This window comes from Crinia signifera, chromosome 9 (assembly GCF_055691185.1).
Source record: "Crinia signifera chromosome 9, ASM5569118v1, whole genome shotgun sequence".
Taxonomy (NCBI): domain Eukaryota; kingdom Metazoa; phylum Chordata; class Amphibia; order Anura; family Myobatrachidae; genus Crinia; species Crinia signifera.
The window spans coordinates 37,384,195-37,406,266 of NC_139225.1; the positions used below are offsets into that span (position 1 = coordinate 37,384,195).

A 22,072-nucleotide genomic window follows, 5' to 3' on the forward strand; every position below is an offset into this window, starting at 1 on the left:
TTATCTAGCTCCACTTTATTACTTTCCAAGTTGTAGCACATCTGTCCCAGAGAGAGAGAGAGAGAATGAGCTTCTAAGTGACATTTTACTGGCTGTATGAAAATGACACACTTATCTCGCTCTACTTTATCTCTCCAAGGTTTAATAGATCTGCCCTTAGTAAGATGTGGGACTGAAGATTGCACATACTTGGTTGGCATCAGAGGTCAAATCAGGTGCAGCCTTTCATGCTGCCACTTCCCATTGTCATGTTTGAAATGTGACTGTTGGTCAGCAACAGCCATTGTGGAGCTAGTTCCACCAACGGCAGCAGTCCCTGGTTAGGGGTGTATTATAATATTTTTTAGTTTTTTTAAGTCCATATAATCTCACAAAGAGAATTTTTTTTAATAAAAAAAATGTTATTGTTTGTTTTTCTTTTTATAAAGAAATAATACATCTTTAAATCCATATCAAACTAGGGGTGCCAATCCCAGGGCATTTTCTCAGTCCCGGGAATCGGGATTGAAAAATGCTCAGTCCTGGGATTCCCTGGATTGCCATCCCTAAATGCAAAACTCCCCCTGTCCCCCACATTGGTGGCGGTGAAACTGCTGAAGAGATGCCTGGCGGCAGAGCTGCCGAAGTGGCGCTGGAAGCGGGCTTTGAGAGGGTTCTGGCGGTGGCTTAGCAGTGCGGCCTGCGCAGCGTGACCTATGACCAAACAAAAGATCAATTGTATATTAAAATGTCACATTCTACTGTGTTCTAATAAGGCAGAATCAAAAGTCTAAACCTGAATGTGAGAACAAATCTTCCATGAACGGTCACTTGTTATAATTCAAACTCAAAAGGAAATTGACAAAGTAAAATACTTATCGGAATAGGTGGGGGTAGGTAAGGTAGTGTTTCCAGGTGTGGACAAGACAGCCATCTGTTACCTATAGCTAATCTTGTTGTTTTCAGGGCCGGCGCCACCACTAGGCATTTGCCTAGGGTGCCGGCCACTGCAGGGCGGCACTTAGGAGTAGGTCCCCGTAGATAGAGGTTAGCGACAACTCTCCCCTCCATCTCCCCCCTTCCCCCCCTCCCCTGAACTGGGGTGGATTTAGGGGTGATGGCACCCCTAGGCACAACAATAACCGCTCCCCCCCCCTGCCTAATTGTATTCTTTTTATTGATTACTTATAAGCCCTCATTTGATAATAGCCAATTTAATGGATTCATTTAAAAAAAATCAACTAACTGTGACTTTTTTTTTATTATGAATACATATTTACTAAGTAGGACAGTTTACAGGGGCAGTATCTGCATGTCCTATCCATTTGCACTCTATTCAAGATGGAATATGGTACAGTACAGTGTATATTTTGCACTTACTGGTACATTTCAGGTTGATAGTACTTTCACAAGCATTCAAGTGCCGCCCCCAAACATGTGCTGTCCCTAGGCACGTGCCTAATGGTGAATTCGCCACTGCCCCTGGAGCGACCCACCGCCGCATCACCCCCCGTGGAGTTACTCCGCGGCCCTAGCCGCATCACACCCGCCCCCTCCCATTGAACTTTGCATTACCGGGCACCCGCACGTGGAGCGTCCGGAGCAGGTGAGCACCGGAGTGCCCGGCACCCCTCCCCCCACCCCCAGTGGAGCGACACCCCCCCCCTCCACGGTGGAGCGGGTGAGCGCCGTCGTGCCCCCCGCCTGGGGCGCTCCGTGGCCTTCCACCGGCCCTGGTTGTTTTGCATCTACTGGAAAACTATCGATAAAACTTTCACATATTAAAATAACGATTTTCTATTGGTTGTTCTTTGTGGCAGGAACATGTTACGTAATCCATTGTAAAATCCTAAAATAACCAAAGATAACTGTATGTAATATAACTGTACTATGACAATATATCTTGTATTTATATGTGTCAGACATATTAATTTATATCTTACACTTTTAGCCTAATACCTCCTTCACACAGAAAAGCAAGTTACTGTGTCAAACATTTCTACCCGCTAATATGCCGTTCAATACCAGCCCTTTTTTTGTGTGAAAGAGTCAACAAGGGTCAAAATTTCCAGGCGTTCGATCCTGGTTTTTACCAGTGTGGAAGACCTGGGAATTTTGACCCAGGTTGACCCTTTCACACAGAAGACATACCCGTGTTGGTCAGCAAAGTAGCATCTAGAAACGCTTGACCCAGTAATTTGCTTTTCTGTGTGAAAGTGGGTGAGACTGGCAAAATGCCCGGATTTGTAGACAACTCTGTCAGAAAACGGTTTCCCTCAGTTACAACTCAACAAAATATTCACATATGAGCACTCACAATGTAATTGGTCTTTCTGTTACCAGATCATATGACGGTACGGTTAGCGCTGGTTTTCCAGGATGTCACCGTGGCGACCACAGTCTTCGTCTTCTATGACTGCGGAGCTGTAATGGACCTGGCTCCCACTGACCCGTGAGTTTTCTAGTCTGTGTGTGGTGTGAGATAAAGTACCAACCAATCAGCTCCTAAATGTTTTTCAAACACAGGGGCAGATGTATTATAGCGGTGCATAAGGTTGGCATAAGCCATTTCTCCTCCCGGACTCAGTACGAAATCCCAGTGGTCGGAATACCGGCGGTTGAAATACCAACAGGGGGAGGGGGGGGGGGGCGTGGATCGCTTGCCACTCAGCGGGCCCGGTGCCTCGCTATGCTCAGCACACTATTTTATTGTCGGGATTCCTGCGTCAGTATTTCGACCGCCGGGATTTTGACTACATCCGCTCCTCCCTTATCACTGCTTTAATACATCTTCCCCTGAGCGCTGTAGTCCTTTGTCATTACAAAATGGCAAAGCATTGCTCTATGCTGCACCCAGCTTACCCAGCTTTAGGCGGCGCCATAAATAATATGCAACAAGTGACATCACCCTTCTAATACTCTAACTCCACCTAATCATTTATTCCACTGTTTTTGTTCTTTTTTTTTTAAATATTTGTATTGAAACACCAAACAAGGATTATTACAATTCCATGATTTTATTTTATTTTTTTAGCTAGATTGACATTGTTATATAGTAACACAGAATAATAGTAACTATAAAAGTATACTTTCTATTGCTGTACATAATCATATTCATTACATTAAAATAATTGGTACTTGTTTCCTAGCACGGTGCCACCGATTTTAATTGTATGCAATCGGGTTGCAAAAATCGAGTCAATCGCATCGCATGCAACCAAATTGCATGCGATGCGATTGACCCGACCGATCTTTTACATTGGAACCAATGTTAAATGGTCCCTGAGACCCGATTTTACATTAGCCCCAATGTTAAATGCCCCCCAGACCCCATTTTTCATTGTATGCCCCCCCCCCCCCATTGTTAACGCCACGCCATGATCAACGTGAATCCGAAGCGTGGCGAGCGCTGTGGTACGCGTCCTCCGACCTTTTCATACCCCCACTATCCACGTCGGCGTGGAGTTGATTTTATATAGTGTGGCGTGCGTAGTGAGCCTCCGAGCCCGAAGTGTGCCGAGCGGACGTGCATTACTTCAGACGTATTACGCGTCCCCTCGCCGGGCACGGTAACTCGCTGCGCTCGCCACGCTATATAAAATCAACTCCACGCCGGCGTGGATAGTGGGGGTATGAAAAGGTCGGAGGACGCGTACCGTTGCACCCCGCGGGCTCGCTGCGCTCGCCACGCTTCGGGTTGGCATTCATCGTGGGGTGACATTAACAATGGGGGGGCATTTGACATTGTATACCCATCCTGATGGGTAATTTCTATCAAAAATTGGGTATGGGGGCCATTTAACATTGGTTCCTATGTAAAATTGGGTCCATCGCATTGGTCACATTGTATGCCATTATAATGGCATACAATGGACCCGATTTTACATAGGAATTTAACATTACATACAATGCTTACAATGTAAAATAGGGTTGGTCGCATCGCATGCCATTATAATGGCATGCGATGGACCCGATTTTACATTTGTCAGGAAAACCTAAAAAAAAAAGCCAGAAAATCGGGTCCGTCGGGTCCCATCGCATACCTTAAGTTAAGGTATACGATGGGACCCGATGGGCGCCGTGCTAGGAAACAAGTACCAAATAATTCAGTCATGAGATCAATCAGATCTGTTGTGCTTATTGTAGTTTCATATTTAGAGTTTCACTGAAATTGGGAGAGAATTGGTTTCCAGATCTTTTCACCATCGCTGCCATCGTTGGGAGAACAAAGTAGTGGGAACACGGGATAATTCAGACCTGACCGCAGGACAAATTTGTTCTCAAATGGGCAACACCATGCTGCACTGCAGGTGGGGTAGATGTAACATATGCAGAGAGAGTTAGATTTGGGTGAGTTATTTTTGTTTCTGTGCAGGGTAAATACTGGCTGCATTATTTTTACACTACAATATAGATATCTGTTTGCGCACACCCCATCCAAATCTCTCTGCACATGTTACATCTGCCCCACCTGCAGTGCAGCATGGTTTTGCCTATCTTGAAAACAAATTTGCCCTGCCATCAGGTCTGAATTTAAGCCCATAATCTGGCGCATCAGGGGCAGAAAAAAGAGGATCCGATGCCTGAATTGGGCGTATTGAGGGAAGTTTGTATATGTGTTCTGCTTGTACTGTGCCATTGGCCGATAGGAGCTAGTCTTTAGCTATTGGTAGTAGTATCTGACCTGGCGTTTATGCTGCTACAGTTACATGCATTGTTGTTACAGGTGCAGCGGATGTGTGAGCAGCCCATGGAGGTGTTACTGGTGTTTGTCGGATCGTGTCTGCACTCACACTGCCCACTGCAACAAGGAGCAGACCATAATCTACAGCATGAATGTAAGCACCGTTATAAAGACAGGGTTTTACCTTATTGCAGGAGGGTTCTGTTCTGAATTTGGCTCCATGCTGGCCACTTGGATTTGGGTACTTCTGCCAATGCTTGGAAATAATACCAGACCATCTCTCAGTTAGTCAGTGACAGAGGACTCTGGGCCAGATTCTCTAAGCTTCAAAAGTGATCAAATGGAGAGTGATAAACAGCCAGCCAATCAGCTCCTACCTGCCATGTTACAGACTGTGTTTGAAAAATGTCAGACAGGAGCTGATTGGCTGGCTGTTTATCACTCTCCATTTTATCACTTTTGAAGCTTAGAGAATCTGGCCCTATGCCTGCTGATGGAGTAAATCTAACATCCTGTCACAGTTCTAGAATTATCTAGCCATGGCAGCAGCTGGCGGCCATGACACTTTTTGTTGAAGCAGATAAGACGCTAACGCCTGTCTTTCTTTTCCGGTAGGATGAGCCAAAGGAGTTATGGGGTCCGGATTCTTGCCCAAGATTGGAGAAAGTTGAGGGGTCTCATCTGATCCCTGTTGGCATAGAAAGAGAACTGGATTTAGTTGCGCGCAACCTTCAGCTCCTTAACGTGAGTCTGCCTTCATCTGTCCCTTCCGTCACCTAATTAGGTGGTGTGGGTCTGTGGCCGGCTTCTGATCTGCTGTGATTTCCCATTGCTTTACTATACAGGTATATGGAAATGTTAGAAATAGGTAAGATTGGAACAACAGCTGGGTGGACGCATACCACTGTGAATTGTCCTCAGACACATGCTGAGCGGGTATGGATCATTTGGTCTACAACAAGTTGGTAGACACCATTAGGTCGACATGGGTCTAGGTTGACAGGGCCATTATGTCGACACAAGCATTAGGTCGACAGTCAAAAGGTCAACATGGGGTTTTTCTCTGCGCTCACCATGCTTAGGGCATGGTGCCTCGCTACGATGGGCACACTATTTTATTCTCCCGCTACGCCCTAGTGGATGGTAGGGCATGAAATCGGCACATGTCAGCTCAAAAACCAGTGAAAAACCGCATGTCGACTTTTGACTGTTGACCTAATGCTTCTGTCGGCCTAATGCTTGTGTCGACCTAATGGCTCGGTCGGCCTAGACCCATGTTGACCTAATGATGTCGACCCAATGCTTGTCTACCTTCTTGTTGTAGACTAAATGACCATATCCCTGCTGTGCTGCTAACAAATGCTGGATCCACCCTTAGGGGGTTATTCTGGTTCACTTCTTCTGTCAAATTCCTTTTTAAATGGACAAAACCATGTGCACTGCAGGGGGGCAGATGTAAAATGTGCAGCGAGAGAATTCGATTTGGGTGAGTTATTTTGTTTCTGTGCAGGGTAAATACTGGCTGCTTTATTTTTACACTGCATTATGGATCTCACTTTGAAGTAAAACCCCACCCAAATCTAACTTTGTCTGCACAAGTAACATCTACCCCACCTGCAGTGCACATGGTTTTGTCCATCTAAGAAGGAATTCGCCAGAAGGAGTGAACCAGAATAACCCCCTTAGAGTGGATTTTCATGCAATTGCTGACCACAATTCAGTTAATGCTTGTGGTCCGATAGTCACATGCAACCTGTGTGAAATATCTATAAATGGATCTATTAATGCTGAGCAGCATGTGATGTTTGTTAGGGAGCCTGGAAAACAGAGCGCAGGCTTATACCACCTCCCTGCTATAAGTATATGAAGACGGTTTTAACCTTTGTAACTGTCGGCGATGTCATTGTTATATTAGACACACGTGTCTTTCTCGATCTTTGCAGGGAGAGGCTTTAGGGTACAACTGCATAATAGAGGTGGAAGGGGCACCCATCACTCTGCGGGCACAGATCGAGAAGATGGCAGACGGTGACGACCTTTATAAAGTTCACTGTCAGACTCACAAGGTGGGTACGGATGACCCCTGACATGTTTAGAGCAGGGGTCAGGGAAAATTTTTACCTTTTACCCCAAATATATTTAGATACGCCGATGTTACCACCTGATTTGAAAGGAAGGAAATAATATAATAGTAATACACACTGTACCCCCAGAAATTGATGATATATCCTGCTAGTACGGTACACAGCCTGGCAGCCACTGATGATGATGATGATGATGATGATGATGGATTACCACGTATGGCTGTGTGGTATAAATTTTTTACCACACAGCCATACGTGGTAATCACCATCAATGGCTGCCAGGCTGTGCGTGGTGCAGCCATTGATAATGTGACATCCTGGCAACTATTAGTGTTGGTATTTCAAGATGATATAGTGACAGTCTGTAAAATGTTTCCCCTAGACTAGAGATGGGTGTACCCTAAAAGTAGTCAACTCTACTGAAGATGTGGGCGGTACCCGGGGCATCACACAGGGAAGCATGTTATTCACTCAATGCCCTGCGCCAGGTCCTTGTACACTACAGTACTGTAACACACACAGCCGGGCATGCATATAGAATATATATGTAAAGATTCTATATGCAGTTAAATAAAATTACAGAGGGTAATGAACGTTCGCACTGCCGAGACACAGCGGGCATATATATAGATTCACAAGCATGAAAAAAAGGTTTTACAAATAACCAGCGCTAGGTAGATAATAAATGAGAATTATCTTCAATGTGGTATCTCTATTTTCTGCGTGTGATTCTTCCTGGTATAGTATGGAAGTGAACTTACAATGCACTTCAATCAGGTGTGCCCGTAACGGTTTCTTTAAAGTAGACTTCACAATGCAGGAAATATCAACATGAACTCAACTTACATGGAAATTCAATCTCGCATGCACATCAATGGTTTCTTTGTCAATTGACGGTCGTAGACAACAGGGGACAGGTAAGAAGAATTTATTACACAATGATCCACGGATCCACACGACAAACAAAGGTAAAAGGTGTCCAAGTTAAGGCAGTGCTGATGAGCGGGTGCCGGCGGCTTCTCCCTCCATCGGCAGCATCACTACCACCCTCGTTACCCGGCGTTGTCTGCAGCACGCCCAGCACGGAGGGAGAAGCCGCCGGCACCCGCTCATCAGCACTGCTTTAACTTGGACACCTTTTACCTTTGTTTGTCGTGTGGATCCGTGGATCATTGTGTAATAAATTCTTCTTACCTGTCCCCTGTTGTCTACGACCGTCAATTGACAAAGAAACCATTGATGTGCATGCGAGATTGAATTTCCATGTAAGTTGAGTTCATGTTGATATTTCCTGCAATGTGAAGTCTACTTTAAAGAAACCGTTACAGACACACCTGATTGAAGTGCATTGTAAGTTCACTTCCATACTATACCAGGAAGAATCACACGCAGAAAATAGAGATACCACATTGAAGATAATTCTCATTTATTATCTACCTAGCGCTGGTTATTTGTAAAACCTTTTTTTCTTGTATATTCCTATTGGGTTAGGACGTTAACCCCTTACAAACTACCAGCTGCACCAGTTTATTCAGCGCTGGGTACACACCTATCCTGCTTATCTAGAAGATTCACATGCATGCCTGGCTGTGTTTCGGCAGCACAACCGTCCAGGAATTTCATTTTTACCCCATTTTACCCTGACCACTGTGTTAGAGTTAGCCCTGTTACAGGTCTAGCCTGGAAAACAAAGATGGAAATGTTATTGTATAGAAGAGGAAGAGTTTTTTTTATTTATTTTTTGAGTCAAGTTTATTTGCAGGACCCCCCCCCCCCCCCAAAAAAAAAATGATGTTGATGATCATAATAAAAAATAAAATTTAAGTCTTCTAAACAAAATTTGCTTCAGATGTGTCGGGCAGTTTGGGGGAGAGGAGACAGGCAGGAGATTTGGCGATTTAGGGAGAGTACACGGGCAGGAGGTTTGGTGATTTGGGAAGAGGAGATGGGCAGGAGATTTGGGGAGAAGAGATGGGCAGGAGGTTTGGCGATTTGGGGAGAGGTGATGGGCAGGAGGTTTGGTGATTTGGGAAGAGGAGGCAGGCAGGAAGTTTTGTGATTTGGGGAGAGGAGACACAGGAGCTTTGGTGATTTGGAGAGTGGAGACGGGCAGGAGTTTTGGTGATTTAGGGAGAGAATACGGGCAGGAGGTTTGGTGATTTGGGGAGAGGAGATGGGCAGGAGGATTGGTGAATTGGGGAGAGGATACTGGCAGGAGGTTTGGTGATTTGGGAAGAGGAGACGGGCAGGAGGTTTGGTGATTTGGGAAGAGGAGACCGGCAGGAGGTTTGGTTATTTGGGGAGTGGAGACCGGCAGGAGGTTTGGTGATTTGGGGAGAGAATTCGGGCAGGAGGTTTGGTGATTTGGGGAATGGAGACGGGCAGGAGGTTTGGTGATTTGGGTAATGGAGACGGGCAGGAGGTTTGGTGATTTGGGGAGAGGAGATGGGCAGGAGGATTGGTGATTTGGGGAGAGGATACCGGCAGGAGGTTTGGTGATTTGGGGAATGGAGACGGGCAGGAGGTTTGGTGATTTGGGGAGAGGAGATGGGCAGGAGGCTTGGTGATTTGGGGAGAGGAGATTGGCAGGAGGATTGGTGATTTGGGGAGAGAATACGGGCAGGAGGTTTGGTGATTTGGGGAGAGGATACTGGCAGGAGGTTTGGTGATTTGGGGAGAGGATACTGGCAGGAGGTTTGGTGATTTGGGGAGTGGAGACGGGCAGGAGGTTTGGTGATTTGGGGAATGGAGACGGGCAGGAGGCTTGGTGATTTGGGGAGTGGAGACGGGCAGGAGGTTTGGTGATTTGGGGAGAGAATACGGGCAGGAGGTTTGGTGATTTGGGGAGAGGAGATGGGCAGGAGGTTTGGTGATTTGGGGAGTGGAGACGGGCAGGAGGTTTGGTGATTTGGGGAGTGGAGACGGGCAGGAGGTTTGGTGATTTGGGGAGTGTAGACGGGCAGGAGGTTTGGTGATTTGGGGGAGAGAAGACGGCCAGAAGGTTTGGTGATTTGGGGAGTGGAGATGGGCAGGAGGTTTGGTTATTTGGGGAGTGGAGATGGGCAGGAGGTTTGGTGATTTGGGGAGAGAATATGGGCAGGAGGTTTGGTGATTTGGGGAGTGGAGACGGGCAGGAGGTTTGGTGATTTGGGGAGTGGAGACGGGCAGGAGGTTTGGTGATTTGGAGGGTGGAGACGGCAGGAGGTTTGGTGATTTGGAGAGTGGAGACTCGCAGGAGGTTTGGTGATTTGGGGAGAGGATACTGGCAGGAGATTTGGTGATTTGGGGAGTGGAGACGGGCAGGAGGTTTGGTGATTTGGGGAGTGGAGACGGGCAGGAGGTTTGGTGATTTGGGGAGTGGAGACGGGCAGGAGGTTTGGTGATTTGTGGAGTGGAGACGGGCAGGAGGTTTGGTGATTTGGGAAGTGGAGACGGGCAGGAGGTTTGGTGATTTGGAGAGTGGAGACGGGCAGGAGGTTTGGTGATTTGGGGAGAGAATACGGGCAGGAGGTTTGGTGATTTGGGGAGCGGAGATGGGCAGGAGGCTTGGTGATTTGGAGAGAGGAGATGGGCAGGAGGTTTGGTGATTTGGGGAATGGAGACGGGCAGGAGGTTTGGTGATTTGGGGAGTGAAGACGGGCAGGAGGTTTGGTGATTTGGGGAGTGGAGACGGGCAGGAGGTTTGGTGATTTGGGGAGTGGAGACGGCAGGAGGTTTGGTGATTTGGGGAGTGGAGACGGGCATGAGGTTTGGTGATTTGGGGAGAGGAGACGGGCAGGAGGTTTGGTGATTTGGGGAATGGAGACGGGCAGGAGGTTTGGTGATTTGGGCGAGAGGAGATGGGCAGGAGGCTTGGTGATTTGGGGAGAGGAGATGGGCAGGAGGATTGGTGATTTGGGGAGAGGAGATGGGCAGGAGGCTTGGTGATTTGGGGAGAGGAGATGGGCAGGAGGCTTGGTGATTTGGGGAGAGGAGACGGGCAGGAGGATTGGTGATTTGGGGAGTGGAGATGAGCAGGAGGTTTGGTGATTTGGAGAGTGGAGACAGGCAGGAGGTTTGGTGATTTGGAGAGCAAATACGGGCAGGATGTTTGGTGATTTGGGGAGAGGAGATGGGCAGGAGGATTGGTGATTTGGGGAGAGAATACGGGCAGGAGGTTTGGTGATTTGGGGAGTGGAGACAGCCAGAAGGTTTGGTTATTTGGGGAGTGGAGACCGCCAGAAGGTTTGGTGATTTGGGGAGTGGAGATGGGCAGGAGGTTTGGTGATTTGGGGAGTGGAGACAGGCAGGAGGTTTGGTGATTTGGGGAGTGGAGATCGGCAGGAGGTTTGGTGATTTGGGGAGTGGAGACGGGCAGGAGGTTTGGTGATTTGGGGAGTGGAGACGGGAAGGAGGTTTGGTGATTTGGGGGAGAGAAGACACCCAGAAGGTTTGGCGAGTAGAGATGGCCATGAGATTTCGTGAGTGGAGATGGGCACGAGATTTAGTGAGGGGAGATGGGCAGTGCCCCATTTTATCTGCTTTGTGTTTCTGGCAATATTAGCAGTTTCCACTATGAGTTACCTATGGGATCATGTGGCATGTTCCTGTACATTTAATTTGCCCAATACAGACCTTTTTTTTTTTTTTACTTTTATATATAATTTCTGTGTTTATACAAAAGTGCTACGACATGGCCAAAATACAAACACCCAAGTGATTTGCATCATACATCCAGCGTGTATAGTTCAACTGTGACTTAATATTCTCGTTGTTGGACCCCAGTCAGCTGCTACCAGAAGGATATAATGTTTGGGCCACAGATTAGGGTTAACCTTGTCATGTCATCTACACATGGACTAATGTAATAAATATTGAGTACTTTCTCTCTTGTAGTATGAGTACTCTCTGCATGTCCTGGAGCACCCGGTTACTGTGTATGTGAAGAAAGGGGATGCGTACCGTGTAGACAATAATGGCAACATACAGGGTAAGTCAGTGACCTTCATTCAACTACATTATCTTCTGCCCAGTGACCATTAGATCCGTGGTCAGCTACAGGTTCCTATAGGCCTAAAGTTTGATCTCTGGATGACCTAGATCTAGAACTGATCATTATTACAATCTTTATACGGATGTTGATGATTCACAAAACGTGTGGTGATCTTACAGATAGTGTGTGTGTGTGTGTGGAGAGGCGGCACTCTAGGACTTGAAGTAAATGATAATTAGGCATAGAACACTATTTTTATATCAACGTTTCAGTTTTATTCAAACTTTCATCAGGATACAAATAATACAGTGAGCAAACAAACATTTATAGTCACCCAGTGAGGTTCACCTCTTGCTGTACACCCACCAGGGTAGAGAAATGTTGTCATCACTGGTGCCACGCCGGGAGTGAGTCAGGTGTCAATCACCAATCCAACATTAGCATATTTACAGTCAGCGGGGGGAGGGAACAAGGGAACAGTGTGTGTTGCTGTCAAATTGTAACTAGCAAAATTAAATAGTAACGGTTGCGGATAAAGGAGAGAATTGCCACTTATACCCCTTTTACACCGGCGCAAAAACCCAGGTCAGCGGTGGTGTAAATGGGTCACGCCATGTCCCTTTACACGGGAATTCTACCCAGGTCCTGACCTGGGTAGAGGGCGGTGTAAATGGGTACGCTGGGTCATCCGACCTGGCTCCCGTTTACATAAATGGGGGACGTCCAACCTGCAGACCGCAGCGTCCGTAGGTTGGGCGGGGGGGGGGGGGGCACACACAGCCTCCGCTGCTGTCTGCTATGCTCTGCAGAGAGCAGCCGCGGCATCGGAGGAGGTGAATGGATGCCTGTGGGCTGCATCCATTCACCTCCTGGACGAGGGCTGCACGGGGGCTGGGGGCAGCCTAGCAGATTACTTAGTGCTGGGCTTGCCCCCAGCGCAGCAGTCCGGGTTCCGGCGGCGGCGATCGGCGCTTGGAGATGACATCCTCTCCGAGCGGTGGCTGGGGGATGAGGCGGTGTAAAAGGGAGCAAACGCCAGATCGCACACGGCTTGAAGCTAGAACTGTTCCTTTACACCCAACTTTTTTTTATATGTACAATTTATTTTTATTTTTTTTGTGAAAAAATGTTTTCTTGTCTTTTGTTCCTGGATTGTTGCGTTTCCACGCGTTGACACCTCTCATTTTAAGCCCAGGGAAAAGACCATTTAAATGTATAGCCTTTCCCTGTGTGTTTCAGCAATTGTCCATTGGGTAAACCCCGTGGCTCATTGAATATGCCCCTAAGAGTAGATAAATGGTTTTAAATAAGTGCACATTTTTTGTGACTATCCCTCTATCTTGCTCACTCCTCACAGTGACCTTATATGACTGCTCTGTGGGCCAGTCGGACTGCAGTCGCTGCCAGGCTCTGGCCCCCGTGTACCAGTGCTTATGGTGCGGAGAGGAAGAGGAGGCGTCATGCGTACACCAAGATCAGTGCGCACAAAGCAGCATAAGTGTCTGTCCAACACCGTTCATCCACTCGGTAAGCTTATTACATAGGCATGGTTTGATTGGGGCAATGACATTATTATTATTATTATTATTATTATTATTATTATTATTATTAGGACAGACAGGCAATTATTTACATTAATAATGAAGTGAAATAAGATAACAATATTTTTTCTTTTATTATGTGTCCCTTTGCACCGTTGTGTTGAATGGTCAGTGTATTATTTGTTGTACAGATTTCCCCGCTGACCGGCGTTGTGGAAGGAGGGACCACCATCACTATAAATGGCGCCAACATGGGCCAGAGAGCAGATGAAGTATCCGTCACTGTGTGTGACCAGCCATGCACCCTTCTGCCAGATGGGTATATTGTTTCCAACAGGTACGTATACCGCCATTCTTACCCTGCCCTCTGGTGGAATGTCACATATGTTGAGCCTTATTTCAGCTTGTGTATGTGAATGCTAGGCCAATCTTCCCTCATCACTACCTGCTGTATCCAGGGCTTTACTCACTGCAGACTGGCTTACTCAACTGGACCATCCAAGAGTAGCTGTCCTGGACTCCTGAGAGAGTAGGCTAGCATGCCGTATCCACAAACATCCCTCTCAGTGAATGGAAATCCAAGGGCTCGATGATGTGCTTTTTGATGATTCGGGCTATCATGGCTGACCACACTGCTGCTGCACAATGCCACGTTTGCTTCATTTTACGGCAGGAAATGGCACGGTGCCCTGCTATCTTCAGCCTGGGCCTACCTCTCTCAACAGGGAATTTCTCAATTTTTCCTTTGCTTTGTTTTGTTCGCTTTTATGTAGTGTTATAAATATACAACAGCAATTTTAGTGCACGTTGTGACAGGTAATTTACGGTGAATGTTTGCCAGTAAATATAAATAACTTCCACATTGTGGTTTGTAATTGCCCACTTGCTGGTAACACAGTACCATCTGCTGGTTGGTAGTGTTACTGTGTGACTAGAGCTGCATGAGGTGTACGTTGGAGACATTATAACCAGAGGTATCTGAACATTTTCTTAATGTCTTCCACAGGACAACTATTTTTTTGCTATATAACTCTTAAAATATATTTATTGTAGGATGCATTTTTTTGCAATTGATATCATTTTTTTTTATATCACGGAGCAAAACACTGATGCTTTACTGTTGGTATTCCACAGGACTGATGCCAGGGCTCCACTTTCTCTCTCTTTTTTTTCCATGTGCACCTATCAATCTGAAAGGGGATTCATTAAAGAAAATGACTTTACCCCTCCACTCAGCAGTCCAATCCCTGGACCTTTTTGCAGAATATCAGTCTGTCTCTGATGTTTTTCCTGGCGAGAAGTGGCTTCTTTGCTGCCCTTCTGGACACCAGGCCATCAACCAAAAGTCTTTGCCTCACTGTGCGTGCAGATGCATTCACACCTGCCTGCTGCCATTCCTGAGATAGCTCTGCATTGGTGGTGCTCCAATACCACGGCTAAATCAAATTTAGGAGACGGGCCTGGCGCTTGATGGTTGTTATTGGGTGCCATAAAGCCTTCTTCAAAACTATTGAACATCTCTTCTTGAATTTCTTGCTTATGCGATAAATGGGTTGATTGAGGTCCAATAGGCAATATCCTTGCCTGTGAAGCCTTTTTTGTCCAAAGCAATAATGACTGCACATGTTTCCTTGCAGGTAACTATGGTCAACAGAGGAAGAACAATGATTTAAAGCTTTCAGTCTTTTGTTCTAACTCAGTCAGCATGACAGAGTGATCTCTAGGCTTTTCCTCGATAACACTCACCTGTGTTAACGAGAGAACCACTGACATGATGTCGGCTGATCCTATTGTGGCAGGGCTTGAAATGCAGTGGAAATGTTGTTTGGGGCTTACGTTCATTGTCATGGCAAAGAAGGACTTTGCAATTCATCTGATCACTCTTCATGAGATTCCGCAGTATATGCAAATTGCCATCATAAAAACTAAGGCAGCAAACCAATATTTGTGTCATTCTCAAAACTTTTGACCATGGCTGTTCACCAAGGTGCCTATCTTGGCATAGAAAAGAATCAGTATCCAAACCCTGAAGCCGGGGCACGGCAGCTTGCTGAGCTTCACCATTCCACCCAGGTGATTCTTCAACAGTCCAAAGAGATGGAGAATTTTCAGAGCCATGGTTGTAGGGAGTAGGGTCCAGTACCTCCCAGTGCTAGCGCCGTAATAACTCACACGTGCCTGGCATTATCATGGGGACAACCACACAAGACGCTCATACTTGTGGTCCCAAAGCACCATCACATGACCACCTCTGTTGTTTTGAATTTCTTTAAAGGTGGAGATGATGATGGTCTCCATGTCATGGATGCTTGCTTCACCTGCGGTATCACATGATGCACCCACGTTTTATCATCTGTTATGTCGCACTGCAGGAACTGCACTTATGATACTGCATCAAATGCAGGAGAGACCGTCACATCCTATTGGTTTTGTGAGTTGTTTCAGTACCCAGCATGCAGACTTTTTCCTGTGCCCCAGTTGTTAATGAACAATGCACCCACTGAAATGTTAGATGCAATATCACTAAAGCAAATGCATCTGTCCTCCTGACTCAGACTTCAGTTGTCCTCTGTGTTGGACGTGCTTGGCTGTCTGGTTTGCTGCTCATCTTGACAGTCAGTGTGTCTACCGTAATCTAAGGCAGTACCCCAAATTGCTTTCTGTGACATGATGCTATCACTGTACACCACAAGTTGGCAATGAGTTTCAGCTGCAGAAATCTGATCACACTATGCACATCACTAATACGCATTAATACGCAGACGTATTAAGCCTGGTAAAGTGATAAAGTGGTCGGTGAGAGAGTACCAGCCAATCAGCTCCTATCTGTCAAGTTACAGGCTGAGTTTGAAAATGAACAGAAGCTAATTGGCTGGTGCATTATCATTGGACAATTTATCACTTCACCAGGTTTAATAAATCTGCCCCTGTGTGACCAGGTTTCTTCCAGTCTCACCAGCTGACAACTGATGTTGATGTGACAATAATAATTTTTCTTTATATAGTGCTTTTATCCTGCAAACATACTTGAAAAAAACAGGTACATAGTACAAAGGCATTAGAAGTAACAGTGGGTACTTGTTTCCTAGCATGGTGCCAGCGATTTTTATCTTAAGCATCAGGACCTAAAAAAATTGCGTCAATCGCATTGCATGCAACCAAATCACATGCAATGCGATCGACGCGATTTTTACATTGGAATCAATGTAAAATGGTCCCTGAGACCCAATTTTACATTGGGCCAATGTAAAAAGCCCCCCAAACCCCAATTTTAAATGCATACCCCCCCTCATGGGTGAAATGCCCCTCCATTGTTAACGCCACCCCACGATGAACGCCAACCCGAATCGTGGCGAGCGCAGCGGTACGCGTGGCTGCGCTCGCCACACTTTAAAAAATCAACTCCATCGTGGATAGTGGGGGTATGAAAAGGTCGGAGGACGCGCACCGCCGCCCCTACGCTACGCTCGCTTCGGGTTGGCGGCAAAAGTGGGGTGGCGTTAACAATGGGGGGACATTTCACATACTTAAAAGACATAAGGGTGCATATACAATCAAAAATTGGGCCCATTTCCCATTGTTCCCTATGTAAAATCACGTTGATCGCATCGCATGCCATTATAATGGCATGCAATGGACGCGATCAATGCGATTTTACCATTGAAAGCTAATTTAACATTGAGCCCTATGTAAAATCGCGTCGGTCGCATCGCATGCCATTATAATGGCATGTGATGGACGTGATCAACGCGATTTTCTCTTTGCCGGCAATAAAGCCACTTAATTGACAGAAAATCGCGTCCATCGCATTGATCGCATACCTTAAGTTACCTTAACTTAAGGTATGCGATCTACCATGACGGGCGCTGTGCTAGGAAACAAGTACCTAACAGTGAACTTAAAAACATACAGAAAGAATTAGGAAACACTTATCCTATAGATAAAATAAGCATAATGCAGGGTTGGTGCCAACATTTTGGGGAAATAACCTCTACGGGTTATATATTCCACCCATAAACGGTACCAGGTGAGGCAGCCATTTTAGGCATGTTATGTAGGGTTACCTCTGGTAGAATATAGCGGATACAAAATGGGTGGTTGCAGCATCCTATTGCTAGGGGTAATGTCCCAACCAAATAAACAAAATGGTGCAGCAACAACATAAAACATGAACCAATCACTGAACAGCTTATTGTTATGTTTAAATGACAATGGTGAAAGTTTGGGAGGTGTGGTGATGTCTATTTAGATGTTGGTGTGAGAGAAAATCATCTTTGTGAAATATTAGTTTTGTATAATGTCCCGCAATACAACTGAATCCTGTATTTAGGGAAATAATCATGTTCGCTGGTGCTAACTGTACTCCTTGTCCATTCAGTATAATCTGCAGGTTGTCTGCCAGCGAGGGCGAGGTGTCTGGCCCAGTAAAAGTCTCTGTAAAGGACCGTGAGCCTGGAATTTCTAGTCACCTTTTCTCTTACCAGGTAAGCCCCAATGCTCTGCTTCACTGTGGATTCATCACCTGCACCTGGTAGAAGCTGGGCACAAAGCCATTAGCAGCTACTCCATTCACAATACATCAGAGGATTCAGAACATGACCATGCATCATTGCATTAGATAGATGGTGAAGAAGCTAATCATGATATTGCAACCTTGACAGGACCCCATTCTTCAGTCCCTTACTCCGCTGAGAGGTCCCATGGCTGGAGGGACGCAAATCACCATCTCCGGGTCCAAGCTTTTGACTGGCGATCAGATAACAGTGACAGTGGGAAACTTACCTTGCGAGATGTCAGTAGTAGTATTACCGTGTGTGTCCGTCCTCTCTGTGTTGTCTGTGTTTGTTCCCGATAACTGATTTTAGCTCCTCTGTTCCTGGCAGATTTAGAAACATCACTGAAGATCAGATCTATTGTGTAACCAGCCCCAGTTCTCTTCAGCTGGAGATGTCTATCAGTGTCTTCTACGGCACCGCAGAAAGAGTCCTGGATGATGTATTGTTCAACTACACTGAAAACCCAACCATCTCCTCTGCTTTCCCCTTGACAGCCTTCTATAAGTAAGAACTGGTCGTGAAGCCTTAGCACAGACCTAACTCCAGGTGTCAAGTTCTCACCATTGTGCGTGGTTCATGTCTCCACAGGGGAGGGCGGGTCATTATGGTCAATGGTTCAAATCTGGATGTTGTACAGACTCCACGTATGAGCGCCCTGGCCAGGCCACCTGAGGAGGACCTTCAAAGTAAAGATGAGAACATCAGAAAGAAAAGGAGGAGGAGGAAGAGGGATGTTACACCTAATCCTGTGCAAGAGGTGAGCACCTTACCTAGTAACCTAGAACCACCTCACTCATTGGAACCCTTGTCAAATCCAACCCGGGTGGGATGGAGGGTCCATTGGATTATTTAGTAGAGAATCCTTGGAAAAAGGTGTAAAGAAACATGAGTTGAGTACAGCTTCAACTGATATTGCTAGCTTTAAATGTTTGATCAATATAATTAGACCCCAGGCATCACCAATAACCTCTCCAAAATTGCTTTTACTGTATCTTTTAATCAGAAAGTATCTGTAGACATTTGCTGTATGTACTAATCACTCCTTTTAATTTGAGTTACCCGTCTTCTACTTTCAGTTCAGCACGGAGTGCAGTCCCGACTCTCCCACAGTTATTAAGTGCTTTGCGCCCTTGGTCCCTGACGATTACACCCTTGTGGATGTACTTTTTGTCCTAGACAATCTCCAGATCCCTTTCAGTAGCTTTGGAAAGAACTTCACATACCAGAAGAACCCGACCCTCAAACCTTTGAATCGAGAAAATCCAAACACACCATACAGCCTGAAGCCTGGGAACGTGCTGGATATAGAGGTAAAATGCGATGCAACTCTTCACTCTCTTCACCCCCTGTAGTGCAACCCAGGTCACTTGCATGCATTTTCTCACAGGGGGAGGGCTTGGACTCCGGGATCAGTAAACAAGAAGTTCAAGCAATGATTGGAAACGGTATCTGTGCTGTGAAGACTCTCACCCACAACCACCTGTACTGTGAGCCACCGCTTATTCCGCCACAGCCACGGGATGCAAGTGCTTCCTTGCCAGAGTTTGTGGTTAGTTATCTCAATGTTGGTTCTGTACATTTAACCTATGCTCATTGAATGAAGGTCTTACATGTTTTTTTTTGGTTTTTACTAAGGTGCACATGGGAAATCTTCATTTCGATCTTGGACAAGTGAAATATGATGTAGAGGGACAGTCAAGTTTTCCTAAAGAAGCCAAAATTGGACTAGGTGTTGGAGCTGCTCTGCTCATCCCTGTCGTTCTAATAATCATCTTCATGTACAGGTACAGAACCATCATAAACTGTGGTGCCAACCATCCATTTTAGATCAGCATTGATGTCCCCCATCCATTTTAGACCAGCAATGGTGTCTAAAATCCATCTTAGACCAGCATGGTGCCCACCATCCATCTTACAGCAGCATTTTGCCTAGCAGCGGTGTTCACTGTCCATCTTTGACCAGCAGCGGTGTTCCCTGTCCACCTTTGACCAGCAGTGGTGTTCCCTGTCCACCTTTGACCAGCAGTGGTGTTCCCTGTCCACCTTTGACCAGCAGTGGTGTTCCCTGTCCACCTTTGACCAGCAGTGGTGTTCCCTGTCCACCTTTGACCAGCAGTGGTGTTCCCTGGCCACCTTTGACCAGCAGTGGTGTTCCCTGGCCACCTTTGACCAGCAGTGGTGTTCCCTGTCCACCTTTGACCAGCAGTGGTGTTCCCTGTCCACCTTTGACCAGCAGTGGTGTTCCCTGTCCACCTTTGACCAGCAGTGGTGTTCCCTGTCCACCTTTGACCAGCAGTGGTGTTCCCTGTCCACCTTTGACCAGCAGTGGTGTTCCCTGTCCACCTTTGACCAGCAGTGGTGTTCCCTGTCCACCTTTGACCAGCAGTGGTGTTCCCTGTCCACCTTTGACCAGCAGTGGTGTTCCCTGTCCACCTTTGACCAGCAGTGGTGTTCCCTGTCCACCTTTGACCAGCAGTGGTGTTCCCTGTCCACCTTTGACCAGCAGTGGTGTTCCCTGTCCACCTTTGACCAGCAGTGGTGTTCCCTGTCCACCTTTGACCAGCAGTGGTGTTCCCTGTCCACCTTTGACCAGCAGTGGTGTTCCCTGTCCACCTTTGACCAGCAGTGGTGTTCCCTGTCCACCTTTGACCAGCAGTGGTGTTCCCTGTCCACCTTTGACCAGCAGTGGTGTTCCCTGTCCACCTTTGACCAGCAGTGGTGTTCCCTGTCCACCTTTGACCAGCAGTGGTGTTCCCTGTCCACCTTTGACCAGCAGTGGTGTTCCCTGTCCACCTTTGACCAGCAGTGGTGTTCCCTGTCCACCTTTGACCAGCAGTGGTGTTCCCTTTCCACCTTTGACCAGCAGTGGTGTCCCTGATCCATCTGAGACCAGCAGTGGTGCCTACCCATCTTGGTGACTTGTAGTGTTTTGTGCATGTGACTGTTTCTTTATGGTTTATTCAAGAGCTGTTTTCAATCCTTAATGTTGGTGTTTTACAGGAGACAGAGTAAACTGGCCATGAGGGATTATAAGAAGGTCCTTGTGCAACTTGAGAACTTGGAGACCAGTGTGGGAGATCAATGTAGAAAGGAATTTACTGGTATTGTCTACACAGCCTTGTGTCCAGGACATTTGTTATTACTATAATTTGTGTTTCTGATTGTGCCTCCCTTCCACTTTCAGATCTAATGACGGAGATGATGGATCTTACTAGTGATATTGAAGGCTCAGGCATCCCCTTCCTAGACTATAAGACCTATGTGGAAAAGATATTCTTTCCTGGAGACACCAGCTCACCGATCAGAAAGAGTCTGGATGTCATGGATAACAGGAGAAGTACCGTGGAGCAAGGCCTGAACCAGCTCTCCAACCTCATCAATAACAAACTTTTCCTCATCAAGGTAGAAGCTGCTTATACTGTGGCCAGTCTGTAACCTCTCTGCCCTCATCTTACCTTTTTTGACATCTTTACTTTTTCCTACAACACTCATCCAAACTTCTAAGAACAGAGGAGGTTTTACTTTGTGTAAAGAGTCCAGCTGGAATATGGACCTCATCTAGGTATTAAATTTGTTTTTGTTTTGTCCTCACCTCAAAGCTGATCGAGACATTGGATGCACAGCCCACGTTGTCACAGCGTGACCGCTGCCATGTTGCCTCCTTGCTCACCGTCGCTCTTCTCGGAAAACTGGAGTATCTGACTGATGTTATGAAGACGCTACTGTCCAACCTGGTAGACCAATGTGTGGCCAAGAATCCAAAGCTGCTGCTTCGCAGGTAAATGGTGCCTTCTCCCTTAGTCTATTTGGTAATACCCAATCTTATCGATAATTGTATAAGAGTGCATCAAAAGGGTGCAATTGTTTTGTTTAGCAATGTGCGGTTCTAGACATGAAATAAACACATGATGGAGAGGTCCCTTGCTGTGCAGTGTTATGACACCGTGTGTCGCATGTCCGACTTCTCGGTCTCTTTTTCAGGACAGAAACTGTGGTGGAGAAACTGCTGACCAACTGGATGTCCATCTGCCTGCATTCTTTCCTCCGGGTCAGTGTCTGGTCTCCCGTCTACTTTTCCTTTCTTTACTTTCAGTGTTATATAGTTGAGGTTTTGCTAATGCAGAGTCCCTGCACTAGCGTCGGCATTGGTGTTAATTGTTTATGATTTATTAATATATATTGTATGTTTGCCGGAGCAGCTTAGTTGGCTGTGATGCATATGATCAGTGGCGTCGAGAGAGAGGGGGGGGGGGGGG

At 46.5% G+C, this 22,072-nt stretch overlaps 1 protein-coding gene across 2 annotated transcripts in view; it reads left to right on the top strand.

Moving 5' to 3' along the window:
* The window catches only part of PLXNB3 (plexin B3), a 79,309-nt gene that overhangs the window by 47,067 nt on the left and 10,170 nt on the right, over window positions 1-22,072 (top strand). For both annotated transcript variants that reach the window (XM_083158836.1, XM_083158837.1), the window contains exons 8-25: window positions 2,323-2,431; window positions 4,706-4,817; window positions 5,279-5,407; window positions 6,607-6,729; window positions 11,623-11,716; window positions 13,077-13,246; window positions 13,452-13,597; window positions 17,639-17,744; window positions 17,922-18,052; window positions 18,144-18,320; window positions 18,405-18,573; window positions 18,893-19,126; window positions 19,204-19,365; window positions 19,452-19,600; window positions 20,817-20,917; window positions 21,001-21,218; window positions 21,416-21,594; window positions 21,798-21,864. In XM_083158836.1, the coding sequence (XP_083014962.1) occupies window positions 2,323-2,431; window positions 4,706-4,817; window positions 5,279-5,407; window positions 6,607-6,729; window positions 11,623-11,716; window positions 13,077-13,246; window positions 13,452-13,597; window positions 17,639-17,744; window positions 17,922-18,052; window positions 18,144-18,320; window positions 18,405-18,573; window positions 18,893-19,126; window positions 19,204-19,365; window positions 19,452-19,600; window positions 20,817-20,917; window positions 21,001-21,218; window positions 21,416-21,594; window positions 21,798-21,864 (2,576 nt within the window). The remainder of the gene's footprint in view (window positions 1-2,322; window positions 2,432-4,705; window positions 4,818-5,278; window positions 5,408-6,606; window positions 6,730-11,622; window positions 11,717-13,076; window positions 13,247-13,451; window positions 13,598-17,638; window positions 17,745-17,921; window positions 18,053-18,143; window positions 18,321-18,404; window positions 18,574-18,892; window positions 19,127-19,203; window positions 19,366-19,451; window positions 19,601-20,816; window positions 20,918-21,000; window positions 21,219-21,415; window positions 21,595-21,797; window positions 21,865-22,072) is intronic.